General features: G+C 35.8%; 1 protein-coding gene across 1 annotated transcript; it reads left to right on the top strand.

Annotated features, from left to right (window-relative positions):
* The first annotated feature begins 457 nt into the window (after positions 1–457).
* Positions 458–16,666, top strand: LOC106664112. Its single transcript, XM_014389541.2, has 11 exons — positions 458–715; positions 1,910–2,137; positions 2,397–2,747; positions 2,809–3,001; positions 3,099–3,340; positions 3,625–3,768; positions 6,590–6,836; positions 6,911–7,032; positions 8,896–9,023; positions 11,656–11,774; positions 15,919–16,666. Exons 1-11 carry the CDS (start codon positions 663–665, stop codon positions 16,624–16,626), a joined length of 2,535 nt encoding a protein of 844 aa, XP_014245027.1. The 5' UTR covers positions 458–662; the 3' UTR covers positions 16,627–16,666.
* The last annotated feature ends 4,777 nt before the right edge of the window (positions 16,667–21,443 follow it).

Raw genomic sequence — 21,443 nt, 5'->3', positions numbered from 1 at the left:
AGTCGGCCATTTATAATTATTTACCACTGAGGAACTTTCATTGGATCCATTCTCCTGTCATAAATTACTTCTATTTCTATGGTATAAAATTTTTAGGATCAGAGTTTAATAATAAACAATTGAATAAGAATAATAAGTCTTTAAATGTATAATAATGATTAATGATTTATGTTATGTATAACGACGTGAACCATGAATGACATGACAACCAGACTTTTTTTACTTTTGCAATGTTTATGGTTTCGTTGTATGTAGCAAGTTAATGTATCATTCAGTTTATTACATATATTTATAAGTAAATAAACTGCGGGTTTCGATCTTTAAAGTCGCGGTCGCGGGCATAACGGACGTTATTGATTTGTGTTCCCTTTCCGACAAATCCAAGCGTAACCATTAGATACGGACAAACCAAAACATTAATGTTTATCCTGGAGCGACTTGTGTCCAATTGTCTCTCTCTAGTCGGCAGTTATAAAATTTTTCCCGATCGAACAACCCATGCAAATTTCAGTTTCTGTTTTGCAACGCGTCATGCGTTTCATAGTTCGACCGGCGAAATTGTTTTAACCGAAAAATTAAAGTGTCAGTAAATTTCAAATTGCACAATCTAGTTTAAATTATACCTTGGCTCTTTTAATAGTATTGATTTCGATTTGACCAATATGATTAAGCATTTACCTAAAAAAAATCTCAAGAACGATGCTATCGCAAGGAGGTAGGCCATTTTTAAGTATTTACGCACATTTTGATTTAAAAATACGTGGATTAGATGGATTTGGGTTAAGTTTTAGGCAATTCTACTCAGAAACACTATACTACTCAAATATACAAAAATAAATAAATAAATTTCAGATTGTTTTTAGTTTATGACGCAAAAGGTTTATTTTACACAAAAATTTTATTTTCTGGTTTTAAAATTTGCCTTTCTTTTTGACAGTTTATTGGATGTCGTATGCATACAAATTAAATCGTTTTGGATATAATTATAAAATATAATTATTTTAAAACTGAACTTTCATATGTTATTCGTCTTACACCCAGAGGGCACGTCATGAGAAGCTAGCAAATGCTGGCAGTCAATTTGTATGAGGATGCCTGAGTAATACAATAAGTATCATCTACTGGAATGTACACAACTAACTATATTTTTCATTTAATGCATCCACAGTATATTTTGCCAGTTTTGAATCCTCCCTGAGGCAGTAGGGGATCTTGAGGGATGGTCCGAGGATGGCACTCGAAAAACCACGGGGGAACCACCCACACCAGGCAGAGGAAAGTGGAGTTTATCTCCAATTATTTTTCCTCTGTCTCATTTGAGGGATGAGCATACACTGTGTTCATTCTAATCCCTGAAGGCCGGGGTTCATTTCAACCAAGAAAGCTGCCAAATGTGGACCCTGGAGCCTCAGTTAGAGTTTAGGAATTTAAAAAAAAATTTTTGATGATACTTTGACAGTCAGTAAGGATGCAATAGTTGGTTTCTTTGAAGGTAAATATAGTTGAGAGCTCTAGCTATAGCTGTCAATTCAGCCTTAAATATGGGCATTGAATTTGGTAGTATGTACTGTTCTGTATGATGGTTTTTAGGTCATGGAAAGCACATCCATCTGTGAAAAAAGTTATAATTTAGTTGGCATTTATCCATTATCACTGGTTATGACCAAAGAATCGCAAACTCAGTTTGTTCTTTTACGATTTTCAGCAAATTTTGTTGCAATAGAAATTTGGACAACAGTCACTAGAATAGACAGTAAAGTTGTCAAATAGGTTGCAAGTACACATTGGTTTCTAATAAAACATCTGCTAATAAATCTTTTCAAAGTATAATCGGTTTTGGCATTATCATTACTGTTTTTATTATACTACATTGAAATGTATTAATTTACTTTACTATTTATAAATTTAGTGATGGGTCAGATGGACCACAAGACGACTTCGAAGAAAATAGGCTCTTCAAAACATTGCCATTGACTGCCAAAATAGAACTGTGTGGTGCTACCGATAAGAAAAGTGAGAAGCATTTTAATGACAAATCAGAGGAAACGAAGGATCCAATTAGCCAATTTCATACTCCAGAGGACTTTCAAGACTCTGCAAAGCAGAGACAAGAAAAATTATCACTTTTAGTCAAACGGTAAAAAAACAAAACAGTAATTAAAGTGTGTGGTGTTTAGTGACTGTTAGTTAATGATTATTTGGAGATCGTGAGGTCTGGTATCAGACTGCATCTCACAATCTCCAAATAAACAGCAATTAAAACTAAATATTCCACTGCTATTCAATCTAACTTAAACCAGAATTGTGTTAACTAGTGGTTTACTTTTATTCTTTAAACATGATACAAATTCAAATTGATAATTATCTTTCACATGGAAATTTGATTGTACATATAGAATTGATGCTGCATGTGAAGATACCTATACCAAGGCCGAGAAAGATGAAATCAAGTCACCGACTTCATCAAACAGCAGTAATATAATAGAAATAAAATTTAATGATAATAGAAGTGATAGAAAGGCAGAAAAAAATAACAGTGGTACAGCTGATGTTTTGAACGTATCAAGAAGTCAAACTCCATTGACATTGACCCATCAATTACACGAAGACGATAACATTGGAGATGGATTTTTGCAATGCCCTTCGTTAAATGTAAGGTGGATTGGATCGCCCAAAACATCCTTTGAAGATTTAGTTACAAATGTTGACTTCACACCTGAGAATCTAAAAAAACGGCTTGGTGATTGGTATGTAAAAAATCATTGTGATTTCTGTGCATAACTAGTTCACTTATATGTGTTGTTTCAGGCTGCATGGTAGTGGCACCATTAGCAAATTAAGGTCATATTTTAGAGGACTTGTAGTAACTGCACTCGATCAGGTCCCTTATTCTCCACCTGCCCAACAATATTGTGGAATCCATGAAAGCATTTGTCTTCTTGTGGCTGATTTCTTGCTTCAGAACAAAATGGAATTTAGTATTTGTGTCTTTTGTACTGAAGTAAGCTTCTAACATTTGATATTATGTGATTATTCATATTGTATAACTGAGCACGTTGTTAAAACATTTATTTGTAAAAATATTTTTTCTGTTACAGATTGTCTCCTTATTAGGTACATATAATAGATTGAAAGGCTTTGCTTCGAAGTTAATAAACCAGGAAACAGTAATGGGCATTAAGGAACCCCTTATGGATTGTGCTGATGTATTTTTTATATTGAATACATTTAATATTCACCCTGAAGGTGCAGTGGCTAAAGATATTTTGAAAAGATATTATGAAGATCGAAACGGATCACTTCTAGCTGTCATGCTAGTTGTCCAGCTTGTCGACTCATGGTTTGTCTTTTCATACTTTTGCTTCATCCTTTATGTCGCTCTTTTAAAGCAGATTTTTCCATGAAGTTATAATTTTCCTTCATTTTGGTTGTGTTGGTCTGTTTTGAGATTTCAGCAATTTTCAGAGGACAAACACAACACTGAAGATGGCAAAGGGCTGAAAAATTTCTGACAGACCAACACAGTGAGGAAATATTGGCCAACATGATCTCTAACGACCAAATTATTGGTTCATCGTCCTGTAGGCCATATTGAGAAATCTCATAAATTAATATCTGTTTTAGGACAATGAGAAAAGAATACGAGCAAGAAGAACACACTCAAATTCTTACTTATCTGTCAGAGTATAAACTTGAATTTAAAAATATTGTTTCAAAAACATTCTCAAAAGTGCAAGAATTGAAAATGGTTCAAACTCAAGCAAACAGGTTAGATATGTTTTAACAATAGTTATTAGTGGCAAACTTTATAAAGCTTACACTTTGGAGGAAATACTTAGATAGAGCGGGACCACAGTGGATGTGTGGCTAGGGTGTCTGAACCATATTTGTCTAGCGGTTTTTTGAATCCTGGCATAGCCCCTTTTTAATTGATCATGGTATAAAAAAGTATTTTATTGTTGTTTGACCCTCGTCCGTGACACCCAATGAGTACTGGATGATAAGCTCTTCTGTATGACACTTTACATACTTAGAGATAGTGAAAGTAGTTTTATTTATTTATTTACAGGCCAGGCCCACATTACAAATATAAATAATTAATTAATAATAAATATTTTTTTAAAAAATATGTATTATTTTTATAGTTATTTGTTACACTTCTATCTGAGTTGTAACACTCAAGTATGATTGCAGGGATATCTTGTTGATAACCAACTTCAGGATTGTGGGGTGGAGACTGGGTTAGAAGTAGAACTACACGGAAAGAGGAATATTAACTTCTTTATTAAAAGTTAATAATTATAGGAGTGGAGGGCTTATGTGAAATAGACTCATTGCTTGTTACAATTTTTTATATTATATACCGTGGTGGAGGTCTAGGAGTGAATTTAGCATGGTGGGAGTGAAGGGTGTCGGTAAAGTCTTTATCTAGGGATGGCGGAACAAGGGGAATGGTTTTAAATTAAAATATTTAGAGATAATTTGAATTATGGATATTAGACTTTGAAATTGGTCAATAGTTTGAAGGAAGGCTGTTTTTGCCAGGGGTTTATGAAATGAGATCAAAATTTTCTTTTTCCAGATCTCGAGCAACCTTTTGGTTCACAAGGGTTGATTAAACAAATAATATAGTGGCTTACACAATGGATTACTAAGTTTTTTAAAACAATAGGAGGAATTTCAACAAGACAGCCTTAACTGTTAGGTTTAATCTTGATCAATTTTTTCAAAATGGTAGTTTCACAAATATTGAAGTCAATGTTTAAACCAAAACAAGGTTTCATGGGTCCTTCAACATTTAACTTAGATATATAGTGCAAGTCAGTCTTTGGCCCATAGATTGAGGGAAATGCGTTTGTTTTGGCCAACAATATTAAAATAATTATTCATATACCATGGGTTTAGGGTTCTTTTGTCTTCTGGTCTATGACTAGTGGACACTTATCAATCTCGAGCCGATACGTTGTGTTTAAGATTGCTCTTCTTATTATTCCTGTTGTCCACCTGCCACGCTTACTGGCCTGATAATTAAGTTCTCCACCAAGATGTAAACTTAAATATTTTCTAACTTAAATCTTTTGTTTAATTATAAGATAATAAGTTTGCATGTAATTAATATCATTATAAAAAAAGTGTTAATTAGATTAAGGTGTGTTGGCATCTATTACTATAATTTGTAGACATAATAAATGTTGAATCCGGATTTGATTTTTGTTCATATTTAATGAAAAACCTTCAGTACAATGTTTGGGTTAGCAGTTCCAGAACTTTTTTTTCGCACTTCTTTGATGGAATTTTGAGTACTATTAATGATTATTCTAATCCAATTTTATATTCTTTTTAGTTCGTGTTCTAAGTTCTGAGAAATCTGCATTATTTGATACTTTATACTTCTTGTGTATAATGTTTTCTCAATAATTAAATTCTTATGATCGCCAAAATACCAGTCAGGAAATTTAGGCAATTTAAAATAAGTACATTTGCATTAATTATTTTATGGAGAGCATCAGTTTAGGAAATTAAATCATGTGCATAATTGCAACTTTTAATATAATTCCATTTTTTTTTTTATAAAATACATAACAATAATTATCTTTAAATCATTTCAAAATTTCTCATTACTACCACATCAAGAGCACTGTCCATAAGTGGCCTTCAGAGGATTTGACTCATAGAAGAAGTTCACTAGTTTTCGTGGTCTGCTTGACCAATTTATCTCAACTAAAAACCTTAATTAATTGAATCATAGAAGAAGAAGTTTCATTCTCGATTATGGATAGACCATGTGAAGTTGACACATAGACACTTACTGTTGGGTCAAAGCAAATGCGTCCAGCATGTAGAGGAGGTTGCTTGATATGTCCCTTAATTGGAGAGTGTAGTTCCTTGATTCTATATATAGAGTAGGAATGCGATCCGATGTGAGAATTGTGCTTGAGCACAGGAGCAAGTACCTGGGTCCCTGTTCCGATTCTTATAGGAAAGGGTTGTTTTATTGCATATAGTATGAATATTTTGTGTTCCGTAGTGTGTGTTGAGAGTGAATGTATTAATTAGCGTGAATGAGTGGTGTGAGGGTTGATGGCGGAATATTGAGTACCCCATCAACACTCAATTAGTTTAGTTATAATAGGTTTAAAGGATGATGGAGGAATAGCGAGTACTCACCCACCCTAACTGAATGAATGGTATGTAAATAAGAAAGAATGTATTTAAGAGTGAGTGAGAGTGTGAGTGGGTTTGGATTTATGAACTGATTGCGTTGAGGGCTAGCTGTTGATAGCCCCTGGAGCCCAACACCGGGGCTGGATGGATAAGACTGAGGTCTGACCCCGGACTGCCAACATCTGGGTGATTCTTGAGACCTGCTGGTAATTTATTGTAAATTTCATAACATCTGGAATTAACAGTTGACTGCAAGAAGTGATAAGCTCAACTCTGTAGATGCATGTATATTGTGTGCATAGATTTAAGCTTATATAAATCAGTAATAGGTTCTCATTACCTGACATATTTATCTTGTGTTTGATCATTATTGAGAAAAAGTAACCAGATTACAAATATTTATATCCTTTCTTTGTTATTTAAGATTATATAAGTCTGAACTAGTGCGGGTACGCACAATGGAAGCAGCAAAATATGACAAAATGTTGAGTGCTTATAAAGAGAGACAGACGAAATTACTTCAAATTCTCTCTGAGTTTGAAAAATGTATGAATTGCCAGAAAGAGACTTTCAGAAAGGCTAATGTTTCTGAAGAGGAAGTTCTTTTGGAATATGCAAATAAATTGACTTCATATTTTTATGAATTGAAAGAGCATATGAATTTAGTGGAGGTAAAACAGTCCTACTACTCACTGAAATTATTTATCGATAAACAAACAAATCTTTCTGTTTGTATTGCTTGCAGGAAAAAGAAAAAGATCTGGCGAGAAGAGAAAATGAATTAGAAACTAAAATCACAAGTATTTCACAACTGAATACCGATGAAAAGCAAGATAGTTCTTATATTTTTCCAACATTGCAACCGAGGTAGGTCATTACATTTTTGCAGGTGCACTTGTACGCACATTTTCTGCTTTCATTGAGAGAATCACTTTATTTGACATAAAAGGGATATTTTTTAAAATTTTATTTATTTAATTTTTGATATTCTTGATGAATTATAATAAATGTAAATAATTACATGCCCTCCAGGATCATGAAGTGAGATTAAATCTATATTAGGGTGAGAAATAAAAAGATTATTTTTTTAATGCACAAATTATTCAACTTCACTTTTTTGGTCCGTCAGATGTGTTTTGCACCATCATGAGCGATGGGTTTGTTCAGAAGCAATCATATTATGAGTTCATCTCTATGCAAATCTCAATATCTAACGTTTCCTTGGTCAATTTTGTTTTCTTTTGCCAATCTGAGTTAACTTATTAATTGTGAAAAGTTGAAATAATTTTCTAACATATTCTTTTTTTTTTTTTAATTTTAATTGTCCTTAGATTAAAACTTTCTGCACAAGGAAAACTTACACATGAACCAAATATCACTTATTTGAATAGTGTCTCTTTTATTCTGTGATAAATTAAGTTGTAATTTGTTTTATTTTACAAGGGTATTTCAACTACGAGGTTATATGAACCCGTTGGGGGTGCCGGTTTTTGAAAAAAAAAATTTTTTTTTGCAACTATGTCGGGTTGAATGCTAGGGCATTGGATTTGTATTTTTTAATCTTTCAATCTGCCTTCAGACCCTTCTTGCCAGGGTTGAAGTATATCCTTTAATTTAGCTTGAGTTTCTGCAAAAAGACCCAGGTCATCAGCAAACCTTAGGGTTAATTTCCTTTTGTTGATATAGATGCTGTTGCCAGAAGTTTCAGGGATCTGAAGATTTCCTTGATTACACAGTTTAACAAAGTTGGAGAAAGTGAGTACCTTGGTCGTACACCTCCTTTTTGTCTGAAAGTACTCCCCAGCTTCATCCACTTTTATACTCAGTCAATAATAATTTTTGGGTGAAGTCAGGTAAGGGTCCAACCTTTCTCCTTCAGCCACCCAAATAGGTACCGTATACTGGCTACAGTTCCTCACATTCTTAAAGTATGTGTGCTGTTGTTTCTGGTTTCTCATGACTTTTTACTAGGTGGTAGTAAAGACGGCAGTGGAGTGTGTAGGCCTATATTCTCCCTCAAATTTTGCCTGCTGAGAGAGAGAGGAGTTCCTCCACCTTCCTTTTTTACTGATTTATAAATCTTTTAACTTGCCTTATACTAGGTGCTTTTGTCAATGTTTGAGTTTTCTTTCTTAAGCAATTTTTTCAGTTCTCTCCAGTGCACCTTGTTTTTGTTCTGGTCCCATGCCTCTTCTTTGGCTAGTTGGTCAGGCAGTTGGTTTCGTTGTACCCCTTCATGTCTGAAACCAACCTCAAAGTAACTTTCTTGTGCTTTTTTAGGGCTATTAGGCAATTTAGCCATTCCCAGACTAGGTTGGTGCTAAAGCATATGCATTTAGTTCCTTTATAGCTGTTTGACTGTCTGAAAGTATGTAAATCTGTGTGTCTTTCATATTCTTCTTTATCAACTCCTGTGCACAGAGTTGAATACAGGTGTTGAATAGGCCACAACTTGAAAGACCGTTTGAACCAGACCAAGTAATTTTGCCAGGGTGTACTTTGGCACCTTTACCCCCAATCATGAAATACTTAAACTTGAGTTGGTTCCGGATTGTCTGGAAGTACATTTAAACATCTGTTAACTTGACTTGGGAAAGTACTTTTATAACAATCTACCCAAATTAGTTGAATCAAAATGTTCGCAGCAAAATTAACACATTTAAATATCAGAACATCTCAAACACTGATTAATTGGAATTCACTAATTTTGATAATGATCCAATATTTCAGGAATAAAAGCAAAACATCTCTTAGAAGATTAGAACAGCTAAGAAGGAAGAGGCGTAATAAAAAGATGTTTCGACATCATCTCAAAGATAAGGATTTATCAGAGAATTTGATCAAAAAACTATCAATGAGTAAGTTTTATCATTTGAATGTTATAATTTTTAATTTTAAAAACAAATTAAAGATGGAAATACCAGTACAATGACTAATTTGGGTTTATCTTTAAGTAGGTCATGATAAAAAATTAGCCTTTACAACATGTGTGTTTTTAAAGTGAGTAAAATAATTACAGATTTTTTAAAAATTGGTTTGTCATAGAAATTATAATCATTGAACTAAAATATTCACTACTCAAATTAATACATCAGTACACTTACAAGGCTAAGAACAAAATATTTGACAAGCTTTTTTGCTATGGGCCCTAGAAACCGAGAAAAATCTACCTTCTTTAAAACAAGGTTTTATGGCTTTTTTGTGCATATATTTCAGTTTTATATGAATTGATTTGCTTATTTTTTTAACTAGGATAAGAAAATAATATGTGGGATTGTATTTAATGAAATAAACTACATGAACAGTAACAAAAACGAAAAGATGCAATTAGCAAAGGACACACAAAAAAAGAAAGTTTTTTAACAAACCATTACAGATTCATTGTAATCATCCTTTAAATCCCTTAAGTATAAATTTTTGGAGCAAAAAAAAAATTATATTTTGGGCTGAATTAGCCAGGGCAAATTTTTACCAGTTCCCCGTTTTCCACTTCAAAATTCATGACTGGACTTTATCCCAAAGTTTATACGAGTGTTGTAAAGCAGAGTATTTGTTCTTGATCTCCATTTAGGTACCAAAGAGGAATGGGAAGAGAAAAACCTGCTCTAAGAATGGCACCATCTACTGGTACACAAACAGATCTAGAACCCTAGAAGGTACAAGTACTCAGAACCCATGGGAAAATTCACCAGTATCTTCCAAGCTGAGGTTCATGCAATTGAAAGATGCACTCAAAGGGTACAAAAACAAGAATACAGCTATCAAGTCAGATAGCCAAGCAGCTATCAAAGTGCTAAGTTCAAACATCATTAGTACAAAGAGGTGCTGAATTGCAAAACCAAACTAAACAAATTAGATATGCAAAACAAAGTCAGCTTCTGCTGGGCCCCAGGACATGTGGTAGTAGAAGGCAATGAGAAGGCTCATGTACGGTTTTTATCCACATCCTCCTAATGCTACCGAAATTAGATGTAAACCTGAATGAGAAGCGGGTGTATGGGGTAGTGCCCTTTGGGGGTGGCCCCGGGTCGGTTGGCGTTGTCACCAATTAATTGACATTGACTGAATGTCTGTAGGGCAAAGTCAAGTAAAAAAAAAAAATTACATTACATAGTGTTCTAGATAAATAAATCTGCATGCTGATTACGCTATCATTTTCTTCCGAATAAAATTATCAACACCATTGTGGACCCAAGCCTAACTACCAGCAGTGGTAAAGAGTATCTCATTTCAAAAATCACACTAAATCTGTGTGCTTAATTACATATAAACTCACAAGAAAAATAGCATTTAAGCCTAAAAGAGACAAGGTGCTTGTGTTCACGCAAATCTCCATGATTTCATATTTTTCAAAGAATACGTTAGTAAAGCAGGTATTGAATTCCATAACTATACACCCAAATGTAAGTAAGGACCGAAAATGGTTGTACACTTGCCTTCACCTTTAACCCCTGAAGAGATCAAGGAAGGTCTTTCTAGACAGGGCTTTGTGACAAACAAAGTGTAGCGGTTCCAGAAAAGACAATAACACCTCAACAAAGTTTCCTGTTTTTGCAATAACATGCGAAAAAGGAATCACAGTTAAGGAAATACTAACCGTCAGAGCTGTTGCCTTTTGTAGATTCTCCTAGCAAAAATATAAAAGTAAAGACTCTTAAACAGCTGCTGTCGTTGCCAAAGCCTGGGGACGCTTAGCTGTAGTTGTCATTGTAATTCAAAGTGTGAGATACGTGCTAACAATTACAAAATCTAGGACTATCCTAATAAAGAAGCACAAGCCCAATTAAGATGTGTGAACTGCGGAGGGGGTCATAAGGCGTCTGACATTGGGTGCCCCATTCTGATAGCAGCTGCAGCCATGAAAAGATAGTCATCAAACTTCACCACCTGTGGGTCAAATAGCGGATAGAAGGCATTTTCTGCCCCTTCCCCATAATACCCAGTGCTACCAGGGAGTCTGGGAATGTTTCTAACAGCGAAGAACATTGACCAACTAGAACGCAGCGTACGAAGATTCTACAATATTTTTTTTCTCATCCACCTCCCCGCCGTACCTAAGGGAGACCCCATACCGGTGGACCATGGCCACTAAACTAATTCAAATGGGATGCAAGTTTAGGGGATCTTATTGTGCTTAACGTCTTCCTTCGACCTTGCCCTGAGAGGGAACACATTCTACAATATCATCAATTTTCGAGCTCTTTAAAAATTCCTTTATTAAAAACATAGTATTAAAAATTAAAACCAGCCTACTCAAATTAAACACTGCGGCAGGTGCTATCTCAAAACTGGCCGTAATCTCAGAAGCAAGTTTCTCTTTTTTTTAATGATTCCACTCCATCGAGTAGTATGTAAATTATTTCAATGGTTTCAGTTGATTGATCACAGCCCTTTTTGCAAAACTTCGGAATTTGATCGAGTCTACTTATTATGAAACATTCATTTTATTGAAATCCGCTAAAAAACCCGAAATTTTGTATTTCTTTTCAGATGGGAAATGCGACTCTTCTCAGTTTTGTCAAACGGAGCTCACCCTACCTCCAGACTCATTGTGCTATTTTCGAGACAAGTCTCCAGAAATGACATTTTCCGGTGGACAAAATTATCACGTACGTATGTTTTGTTTATTATTTGAAAGGAATTAATAGTCTATAAACTTCATTATTTTAAGAGGGGCAAGACATCGTAAAACTAAAAAGAAATGAAATCTTAGGTATAAACCTCTTTGGAATGCTTTATTTCTTGGCTTTGCAGGGTCAATGTAAGATTTTGAATCGTTTTCCTGGTGAATGAACTATTTCTTTTGCAATAATTCGACCAGAGTCTGGTCAATTTTGCTTTGATTATTATGTCATCTGCGTGCCCTTGTACGTCAAAACCTTTGGTTAACTTATGTAGGGGGTCGTCCACTACGAGTGACCATAAGGTTGGTAATTGGTACTCTTCCTTGTTGGCAGGTTCTTAGCATGTAGTAAGCTTTTCATTCCCAATTTCTATTCTTATCTTTCGGCTAAATAGCATGACAAATATTCATTAGTCGTTGGCTCTATTCCTTTATTGGCTGCAGCTTTTATCAATTTATGTGAAATCATATCCTTCCTTTGTTTGCATAAAGCGATCCATAGTATACTGAGTTTGTTAGTTTCTGTACAATATTATTTAGGGCACTAATAGCAGATTGGCCTCTATGCGAATAAAGTGCTCCAGCGTTATTACTAAGAATCTAATTTTATGTTGATTTAATCGGGTTTCGTGATTTTCTTGATGACTCAGACCTTTTATTTAAATTTTCCCTAATAGACTGGATATTTATTGCTTATGCAATAAGAATATTCTATACGATTTTTTTTGTTAGTAAATACAAAGAAAAAATAGTTTATACTTCTTTAATGCGGGAACACACTCGATGCAACGCTATGCGACGCTACCCGATGCGACCCGACACCTTGCCACGTTTTGGTAGGGTATGCACATCGCGCACGCCACGTACGGTCACACAGCGTGTATCACAAATCAGTATCACTATCGCAACGCCTCTTTTGTTCTTAAGCCAGAAACACACCCGATGCTACGCCATGCGACGCTACCCGATGCTACCCGACGCCTTGCCACGTTTTGGTGGGGTGTGCACATCTATCCGACGCAAGCACACGTCGCGTACAGTCCACAGCGTTTATCACAATAATCACTATCACAATCGCAACGCATCTTTTGTTCTTAATGCACTATTTTGAGCAAAACCTTGTAATAAATTGTTTGTTAAACTTAATTGTTTTAAATAAAGTTACTCCTAACCATCATAATTAAACAATGTTTATAAAAACTTATGCATTTTTTATCTCGTTTAATTTGGTTTACATTAAAATAACATGTTGTAATTAATATAACGACAAAATTACATTTACTTAGTTGGAAATAAACTACAAAAAATATGAGTGTCCTGTTCTGACCCCGACATTACAAAATGGTGTAATTTTACGAGCAAAACTATGAAATAAATTGTTAATTAAATTTTATGAGCAAAACCGTATAATAAATTGTTCCAATTTTAGTATATGTACCGCCGAAGCGAGTACAATAATTGTTAGTTAAATTCATTATATCAAAAAATCGAATTCTGGTGTTTTGATTAATTTTCTACCAAACCATTAAAATTAATTTTTTAAATAAAAAGTAATTAATTTTTAATCACAGTTAATTTGGTTTATACTAAAATAAGTATGTTGTAATTAATATAACGACAATAATACATGTAGTTTGAATAAAAATATGAGTGTCCGGTTCTTTTGTCTTCGACTGTACTCGATGCGACCCGACGAAATCTGTACAGTGGGGATCGCGTAGCGTAGAGTTGGGTAGCGTTGCGTGGCCTTCGGCAGATGTGCCCGGGGATAATACAGTCTTTTGAAAAAATGGACTTTGGATTTGCGTCGGGTAGCATCGAGTAGTGTCGCATGGCGTAGCATCGGGTAAGTGTGTTCCCGGCTTTAAGCTTGCACTGAATTGAGACTGCGAGTGATTTAAGTAATCCTTTTTTAACTCCAAGCCGCATAATGCAGGAGGATTTATGTTAAACATCTTTGAAAATTATCTAGCAGTTTCATGAGGATCAACTCATCATTCTCTGCTCATTCTATCACATGGAGAGCTGTAAGAACTGTTGGGTGAAGGAGTCCAAGGAGAACAAGTCCTGAAATCGTATCCCTGGGGGTGGGCAATAAAAGGGTCGAATCCTGAGAAAATGTTCAAAATTTTTTACATACATATTTATAAACATTTATAAAAGTCAATAATAGCATAGAATTTCAAATGCTTTGTGACTTGACAGTATATTGTAATTCTTAAGTTAATAATTCCGATATAATCTGTTTAAATCCACTTTTTCTTTGCAGTTCTATCCAATTCACTCATATTCAATAACTGTTGGGAGAGAGTTGATGTGTAATCTAAACGTGGAGGGGTTCATTTTATTGTCCGCACACTTTGCTGTGTAAGCGGATTAGTCATTAACAATTTATGTATAGGTGAATGGTCCGTTTAGTTGAATGCTGCATTATAATTTCAATGATTATCAATATTGAATTAATACTCCATATAATTATTACATGAATTCTCAAGAGGTTAGTATTGCACTAGTTACCCGGTGTCTGACGGTCTACTTTGAGAAAATAGATAATTATTTTTTAAATTCATCTTGCTTGAAAAATATGAATGAAACGGAAGCTTTGTATATTGTTTTGTGTTGAACTTTCGTTTTTATTCACATTACGTACTATATTATAGAGCTATTGTTAACATTCAGGCCTTGCCTTTTCCTCCCCCAGGAGCGTCTCAGTCTAACGAGTCTTCCTACCAACAAAAGAAATATTCTGCTGTTTCTTCTTCGTTCAAGAATTATCGTCACAGGCTTGTTTTTGTTGCTCCGGGGTTATACATTTGACTTTGGAGTCTGTAGTATCCAGTCACCAGTTCTACTGTTGTGTTAACACGTATTAGGTTTAGTAGTTATTTCTATCCTGCAATACAATACTATTGGCCAATAGGTGTCTTCATCAAACTATTTTGTTAGTTAGCAGTTACTAACCAGTCGTGCTAAACTTTAGTTAATTTTTTTTGTCACAACACGGACTCTATTCCCAAGAAGTTTGGACACATGTGAAGAGAAACCCACGCCATAATATGAGGGATTAAGGGGTGAGGAGGTCCTGAGGTCATCGTCGTTTAAGGCAACGTGGCTGGTTATCAAGTTTGGAAAGTATAGAAAAGGCTTGGGCATGAGGGTTGGGAATGCATTGAGAGCTTGTTGTGGATCTTTTGGTAACGGGATCAAATTTCCTGAAACAAAAGAAATGTTGAGGTCATTGTGAGGAGAGTGAGGCTAGTTAAGTAGTAAAGAGCTTTGACAATCTGTCTGAGGGCTTTTGGTTGGAAGGATTAGATGCGCTGGATAATGGATTGGTTGAACCCCACAGCTTTACTCCGTATTCTGTCACAATGAGTACAGTGTTAGATGAGTTTTCACACGGTAAAAACAGATTTTTGTTCTAGAAGTCTTCGTTGTTGCCCAACCCTTCTGTAAAATTGTTTCTTAAGTCTTGTGTGGGGATTCCACGTCAGTCTGCTTTAGGTACTGTAAAGTACCATATGTACTGGTTGTATATTTGGGGGCGAACGGTTTTCATTGTAAACTTACACTGGGTACATTTTTTCTTGTAGTCTTCTCTTCCTCTTTTCGCACCAGTCTTTGATAAGTTTAGGGTGTTCTGGTCTTTGAAAATTATCTAAGCTTTAATTTTCACATCAATTATCCACTGCTGAAAATTTGGTATTTCACAAACAATTGGAGCATCAATGTTTGGTTTCAAATAAAATATTTTATTACCTTTCCCACTGCTGATAAGCACGTCTGAATGCTGACTGCATCATGCCAATGAAAGTACACCTCTAGTATGTCGGTTCTGACGGTGCTGTGACAAATCTGACATCCCAGAGCTGAATGAGAGGACTTGTGACTTCCTCTGATGCCAAATACAACTGTGCCTCCATTTCAGGATGCCAGGACTCCACTTTCCACCTGACTTTGGTCGTAGTATCGGTTAGCTTAATAACCGGCTCGTTTTTCCTCAAACCCTATTGACCTTGTAGGGAAAGTGGATGTGAAAATGTGAGATTTGCCACAGCACACGTCAAAATCTTCGATAGACATAGAATATCTATTTTATTTTTTAATAATGTTTTTGTGGATATTTTCAGCCACACTCAGACTGTTTTCAATTACACGATGAAAACATGCAGCTGCGAGCGATCATTTTCGAACAGCAGAAAAGGATAGACTCTCTTACGAAAAGAAGCCAAGAACTCATATCCGAAGTGACGCTATCAAGAGACAAGAGCAGTACTATACTCATCGACCCATTGTCACTGGATAGGCCCAGGACTGGCGACTATCACCAATCGAATATTTTCGAAAATCAAAAACAAACAGGAAACAGCAATGGCAGCGTACACCAACGTCAGTCGGAACTTAACAATCTTGCTTTGTTCGAACTAGCCATAAACGATGCTAAAAATAAATGTTTCTCTCTCAAAATGGAGGCGGAGATGGTCGAAAATTACTACGACGACATGTCAGACGGCGATCACGCTCTTCAAGAAGTGCAAAATCACCCTTTACTATCACAGTTTTTAGAAGAAACCTTTGTGGAAAATCAAAACAATACGGCTTGCAGCGAAAAGTCGAATCAAGAGTTTCCTAAATCCAGCATGGAAAGCGTTAACATTGTTAGCATGTCAAGTGGGGATTCGGGGAGCAACGGCAGCCTGACGGATTTTTTATTATCCGCTAAAAATGCCACGAATTCGGAAACGAACATGATTAAAAATGTCGTTGCTGTAGCCAAAGCGGCGCAGAATCACGACGAATCATGTGAAAGTGACGATGCCGATAGTTCCAACTTCTAGGTTATAAAGAATCAAAGGAAAGTTGTACTAAAAAAAAAAACAAAAAATCTAGGTAAGCTAAATCCTACGAAAGTTGTGATCGCATCATAAAAGTTTCGTTGGTGTAAGTTCACGTTGCATGTCTATTACAAGAGCCAAGGTAAATTTTTTTAAAAATATTTTTTTAAGATCAAAAATTAAGCATATTGTGATAATTTGTATAATTGTTACCAATTAATTTACTTTACTGTTTGTGAACTAGCTGTGCAATTAATATTTTTGGACTTTTGGACTTTTATATTTTGAATACATCAAATTTAAAAATTGGAAGCCGTTTCTTCTTTCTTTTATTTTAGTGCTTGAATTATTTATAAATTAAAAAAGGAAGGAATCTTCATTATAGATTATATTAAAAGTGGTTTTATGCCAACTTTGATTGGAAACTCTTGTAAAAAAGTTATGAAATTAATCACCACTTTCGAACACAAAACTAAACATATTTTATTAATGTATGCATGGCGTCAAAGCTTTTGGCTTTATAAATGCAGTTTTTTGTTTTAGAAATATTTATGCATATTTTGTACTTTACACTAGATATCTGCATAGTGTTAAACCAGAATTTTTTGTATCCTCTTCTTTCCGTCCCGGAATTACGTGTGTCCCGGCATGTATATGTGCTTCTGATGAAATCTCTTTCTTTTTATACTCCCGCACCCGCAGTTTTCCCTTCCACGTTTGTATTTCAACAGACCGGAAATTGCCTGTCTGTGTGAAAAGGGCATTTGACCACAGCACGACCTCCACTTCCGGGGCACCTTGGTCCTGGAGCGGCATCTCAACGCATTTCCCATTAAGCATCCACGACCCCCTGCCTATTCGGCATTCCTACAGATTCAATTAAATGTAGTTTAAATTGCAAGAAGTAGAAGAATGAGTGAAATTAAGTGATAAGTATAAAAAAATTGGTTTTACATAAAACTACACGAATTGAATAGTTCAATATTCATGCCGAACCGGCATAGGGTCACTTTTCTCCCTTCACTCGCGTGTTTGTTGAATAACTCAAACGCTTTCAGTACTGTTGAGGAACTGGAAAGGAAACCTTCGTAAAAAAATTTCCTCACTGAACATGGCGCAATGCCGAAACGCGTTTGAGTAATTCAACAAATCCACGATTGAAGACGGACCCAAAAAAGACACGCTATGCGGGTTCAGCATGAGTACACCGACTCGCACACAACACCCATCATCACCTAGTTCAATAGTGTTATAAAGATAGATTTGGAATATAATAAAAAATTAAATAAGAGAATGGTTTAGAACACAATAGAATTTGTTCTAATATAGCAGTAAAACGGATATAAAAAAAGCACTATCCACAGAATTACAGCATGGATTTTATTCCATCTGCCGGAGTTGTTTTTACAAAATAACATACAGCTAGCTGTATATGCATATGTCATGTTAATGCCCAGTAACTTTCAGCACAGCTTGATGAATTCCTTATATATTTCACTGATAACTTCCACCATATAATCACTGTCGCTGAGACATGGCTCAAACCTAATGTTCCTTCCTACTCCATTTCCTTACCCAACTACTCTCTCCTCCGCCATGATAGAGTAAACCAGACCGGCGGAGGTGTAGGCATTTTTATCCATGACAACCTAGACGGACGAATCCTAGAGACTTCCCCCATCCTTGACTCTCCTCATATAGAATATATTTTTGCAGAAATATCCCGCAATTCCCAGCGTCTCTGTTTTGCAGTTGTTTATCGACCCCCACATGTTTTCCTAATTCCTTTCTATACATCCTGTACAAACTATTCCCCACTACATCCCAACGTGATCATCACAGGCGATTTCAATGTGAATTATTCTTCCGATTCCTATAACAAATGTTTCCTTAAAAACCTATGGCTCTCTCTTAATCTTTCTCATGCTCACTTTGCTACCACTACCACACAGCCTCATCATCTACCTGGCTTGACCTTAATTGATTTTTCCGACAAACTACTAGCCACCTCCCAGCACTCCTTTCTCTTCTCTCATACCAGATTCAAAATACTAATATTCCTACCCAACGTCTCACCTAAACCATAACGTTACCAACACCTTGATACCCTTACATTTGAGGTTTTGTGGCTGGATCTGGGGACGATTATTGGGTCTCTTCCATATCCATCGTTCAATGGTCGGCTTCTTAACCTAAAATCTCCTTCGTATCTTAAATAAGAACGATCCCCTAGAAACTTCCACTATCTGTCGCCCCCTGCTTCTTGGATAAATGAGAAAATCAGAGCCCTAATAAAAAGCCGGGAAGAGGCAAGAAGGCGCTTTCGTTGTACCAAACTTCCAGAAGACCACTCCTCCTATCGTAATACAACCCAATCTACCATCCGTCGTGCCAAAGCCAACCGCTATGAGCAGCTCTCCCCACCACCCCAGATGTTAGAACAAAGCTGAACCTACTCGAAAAACATGGTCTTTGTCATCCTGTCAGCACATTCTCTTACTTTCCGGTCACCCCCTGTGAACTGTCACCCCTAAATTCCCACTTTATTTCTGCTGCTCATAACTCTTCCGGTTCCGATCTCATTTCCCTAAAAGCTCCCTCGGATCACATTACAGTTCATCTAACTTTTATTTTTCCTAAATAACAACTAACGATGTCCTCGAAGCCATATCCAAATTCCGTTCCAAGGCTATAGGAGTTGACGGCATACCCACCAAATTCCTGAAACTCTGCCTCCCAGTTATACTTCCGGTCCTTCATGTCTATAACTACTCACTTCAGAACTTCGTTTTTTCTCATCCTGGCAAAAAGCCCTTGCCATTACCAAAATTCCAAATCCATCCACTCCTAATGACTACCGCCCTATATCTATCCTATTCAATCTGTCCACACCCCTTGAGAGATTAGTCCTTATCCTGACTATCCCTCTTCCCGAAGTCTATATTTCATTGTTTCCTTCCTCTACCAGGCCGTTAACACCCATCGTTCTCATTACATTATCCAGTCCATCCGATTTAAATCCTCCTTCCATCCTGCTCATCTCCCTCGGACCTAATCCTTCGCCAGCATAAAACGTGCACCTTTAAACGGTCTCCGAGCACCAAAATTCCGATAATAACTATCCGAAAAGACGCTTCCCTTACCTCTATTAAACATCTGCTATGCATGCACCTCCTCTCCCTCCAAACAAAGTCTATTAACCGCAGTATAAATTTACTCAGTAATTATATTTTTCTGTTATTTTATGTTAATCTTCAGAGAAATTCATTTTAGTTTTACCCCTTTGCGTTTTGTTATTTATTGTTATTACGTTCATCACCACTACAAGGTTTATTTTTGTGTCAAAATGTTAACAACACTTACTTTAACCTATGTATTATTCTAAGGGGACCTGTTGTCCCCGAATAAATTATTTCTTTTTCTCCTTCGTTTTACATTTATTTGTTTGGGCAATTAATTTTACAAGTTTATACATAATATTATGTCGTACGGAAATGAAACTAGACAACGAGTAATGTTCTCCAGTTAAATGAATGTCGATTAGTATTACTAAAAATAACGTTAAATCTTGGAAATTTATTTACATTGTCTTTTACAAATTGGAATATATTACATTATACATACAGGGTGTGAACATAGTAGTTTCCTTAAAAACTAATTGGCGTAGAAATTTTTTTAATTTAAAACGGTAATCTATTTTTTTTGGAGATTCTTCAAGTTTTTGGAATTGGTTCAGAATTGGTTCAATTTTGCAAAATTAACATGGTAAATCAGATACCGGAAAAAACAACATCGCCATTGTAAAGTGAACCGAAGGTCATAAACATTTATTTGAATTTTAAAAATAATTTAGATAATTATAGCAAATTTAGATAACTGATAGAAAAAGAACAATAGCAAAAAAAATGGATTATTTTTATTTACAAAGACTGTTCGAGGCTTTCATTTACGATGTAGTAACCTGATCTTTTTAGAAATTCGAACTTCGTTGATTGCAGAATAGTTTGAGGATCTGGTTCAGAGCAATCCTCTGTCACACGATATGTTATTTCATCCACGTTTAATATGGGTGTGGAATTTTCTTAAATTATATTTTTTAAACAACCCCTTTTATTTATTTTTTTACAACTGCATACTTCGACGCAACAGGTAAAACATATAATATTTACATATAAACAATATTAACAATAGCATGGAGGCTTGAACAGCAACCATCCAGTGATGGCAGCAGTTAGTACATCAATACGATGAGCGAGATGGACTCCATCCTAGGAGAACAGTGTCAAGTAGTAAGGTTGTCTCGGGGCCACCGACGCTGCCTTCTGTTAGGATTATTAGGTAATGTAGTGGATGACAGGTTTTTGACGTTGACGGGTTTGGATGATCGCGTAGTTTGGAATAGAACGTTTAGTAGCAGGATTGGACTAGTTGAGTAACAAGAGGAACATTTGGTCGGTGTGGATAGTATGATCGGAAACATAGAAAGGAGCATTGATTATTGTTCTGAGGATTTTAGGTTAAAGGGGCTGGATTTGATTAAGGTTGGAACGCTTTGCAGTCCCGTAAAGTTCAAGTCCGTATATCCAGATCGTTAGATCGTCTGTCGAGTGGTCGTTTTAGCATGAAAAATCGCATATTAATTTCAGTCTGTGCGCTTAAGTCGTGCATGGGGGTTCCACGGCAGTTGTTAGCCCAGGTAGAGTCCGAGGTATAGTGCAGCATTATCGGACAATTAAGTGATTTTGGAGATTACGGGAAGCTGTGACAGGATTTTTGTCAGGCGAAATAAATGCGATATCATCGGCAAAGATGAGGGTGAC

This window comes from Cimex lectularius, unplaced genomic scaffold (assembly GCF_000648675.2).
Source record: "Cimex lectularius strain Harlan isolate CLEC.00 unplaced genomic scaffold, Clec_2.1 scaffold344, whole genome shotgun sequence".
Taxonomy (NCBI): domain Eukaryota; kingdom Metazoa; phylum Arthropoda; class Insecta; order Hemiptera; family Cimicidae; genus Cimex; species Cimex lectularius.
This window is presented reverse-complemented; position numbering and strand designations above follow the sequence as displayed.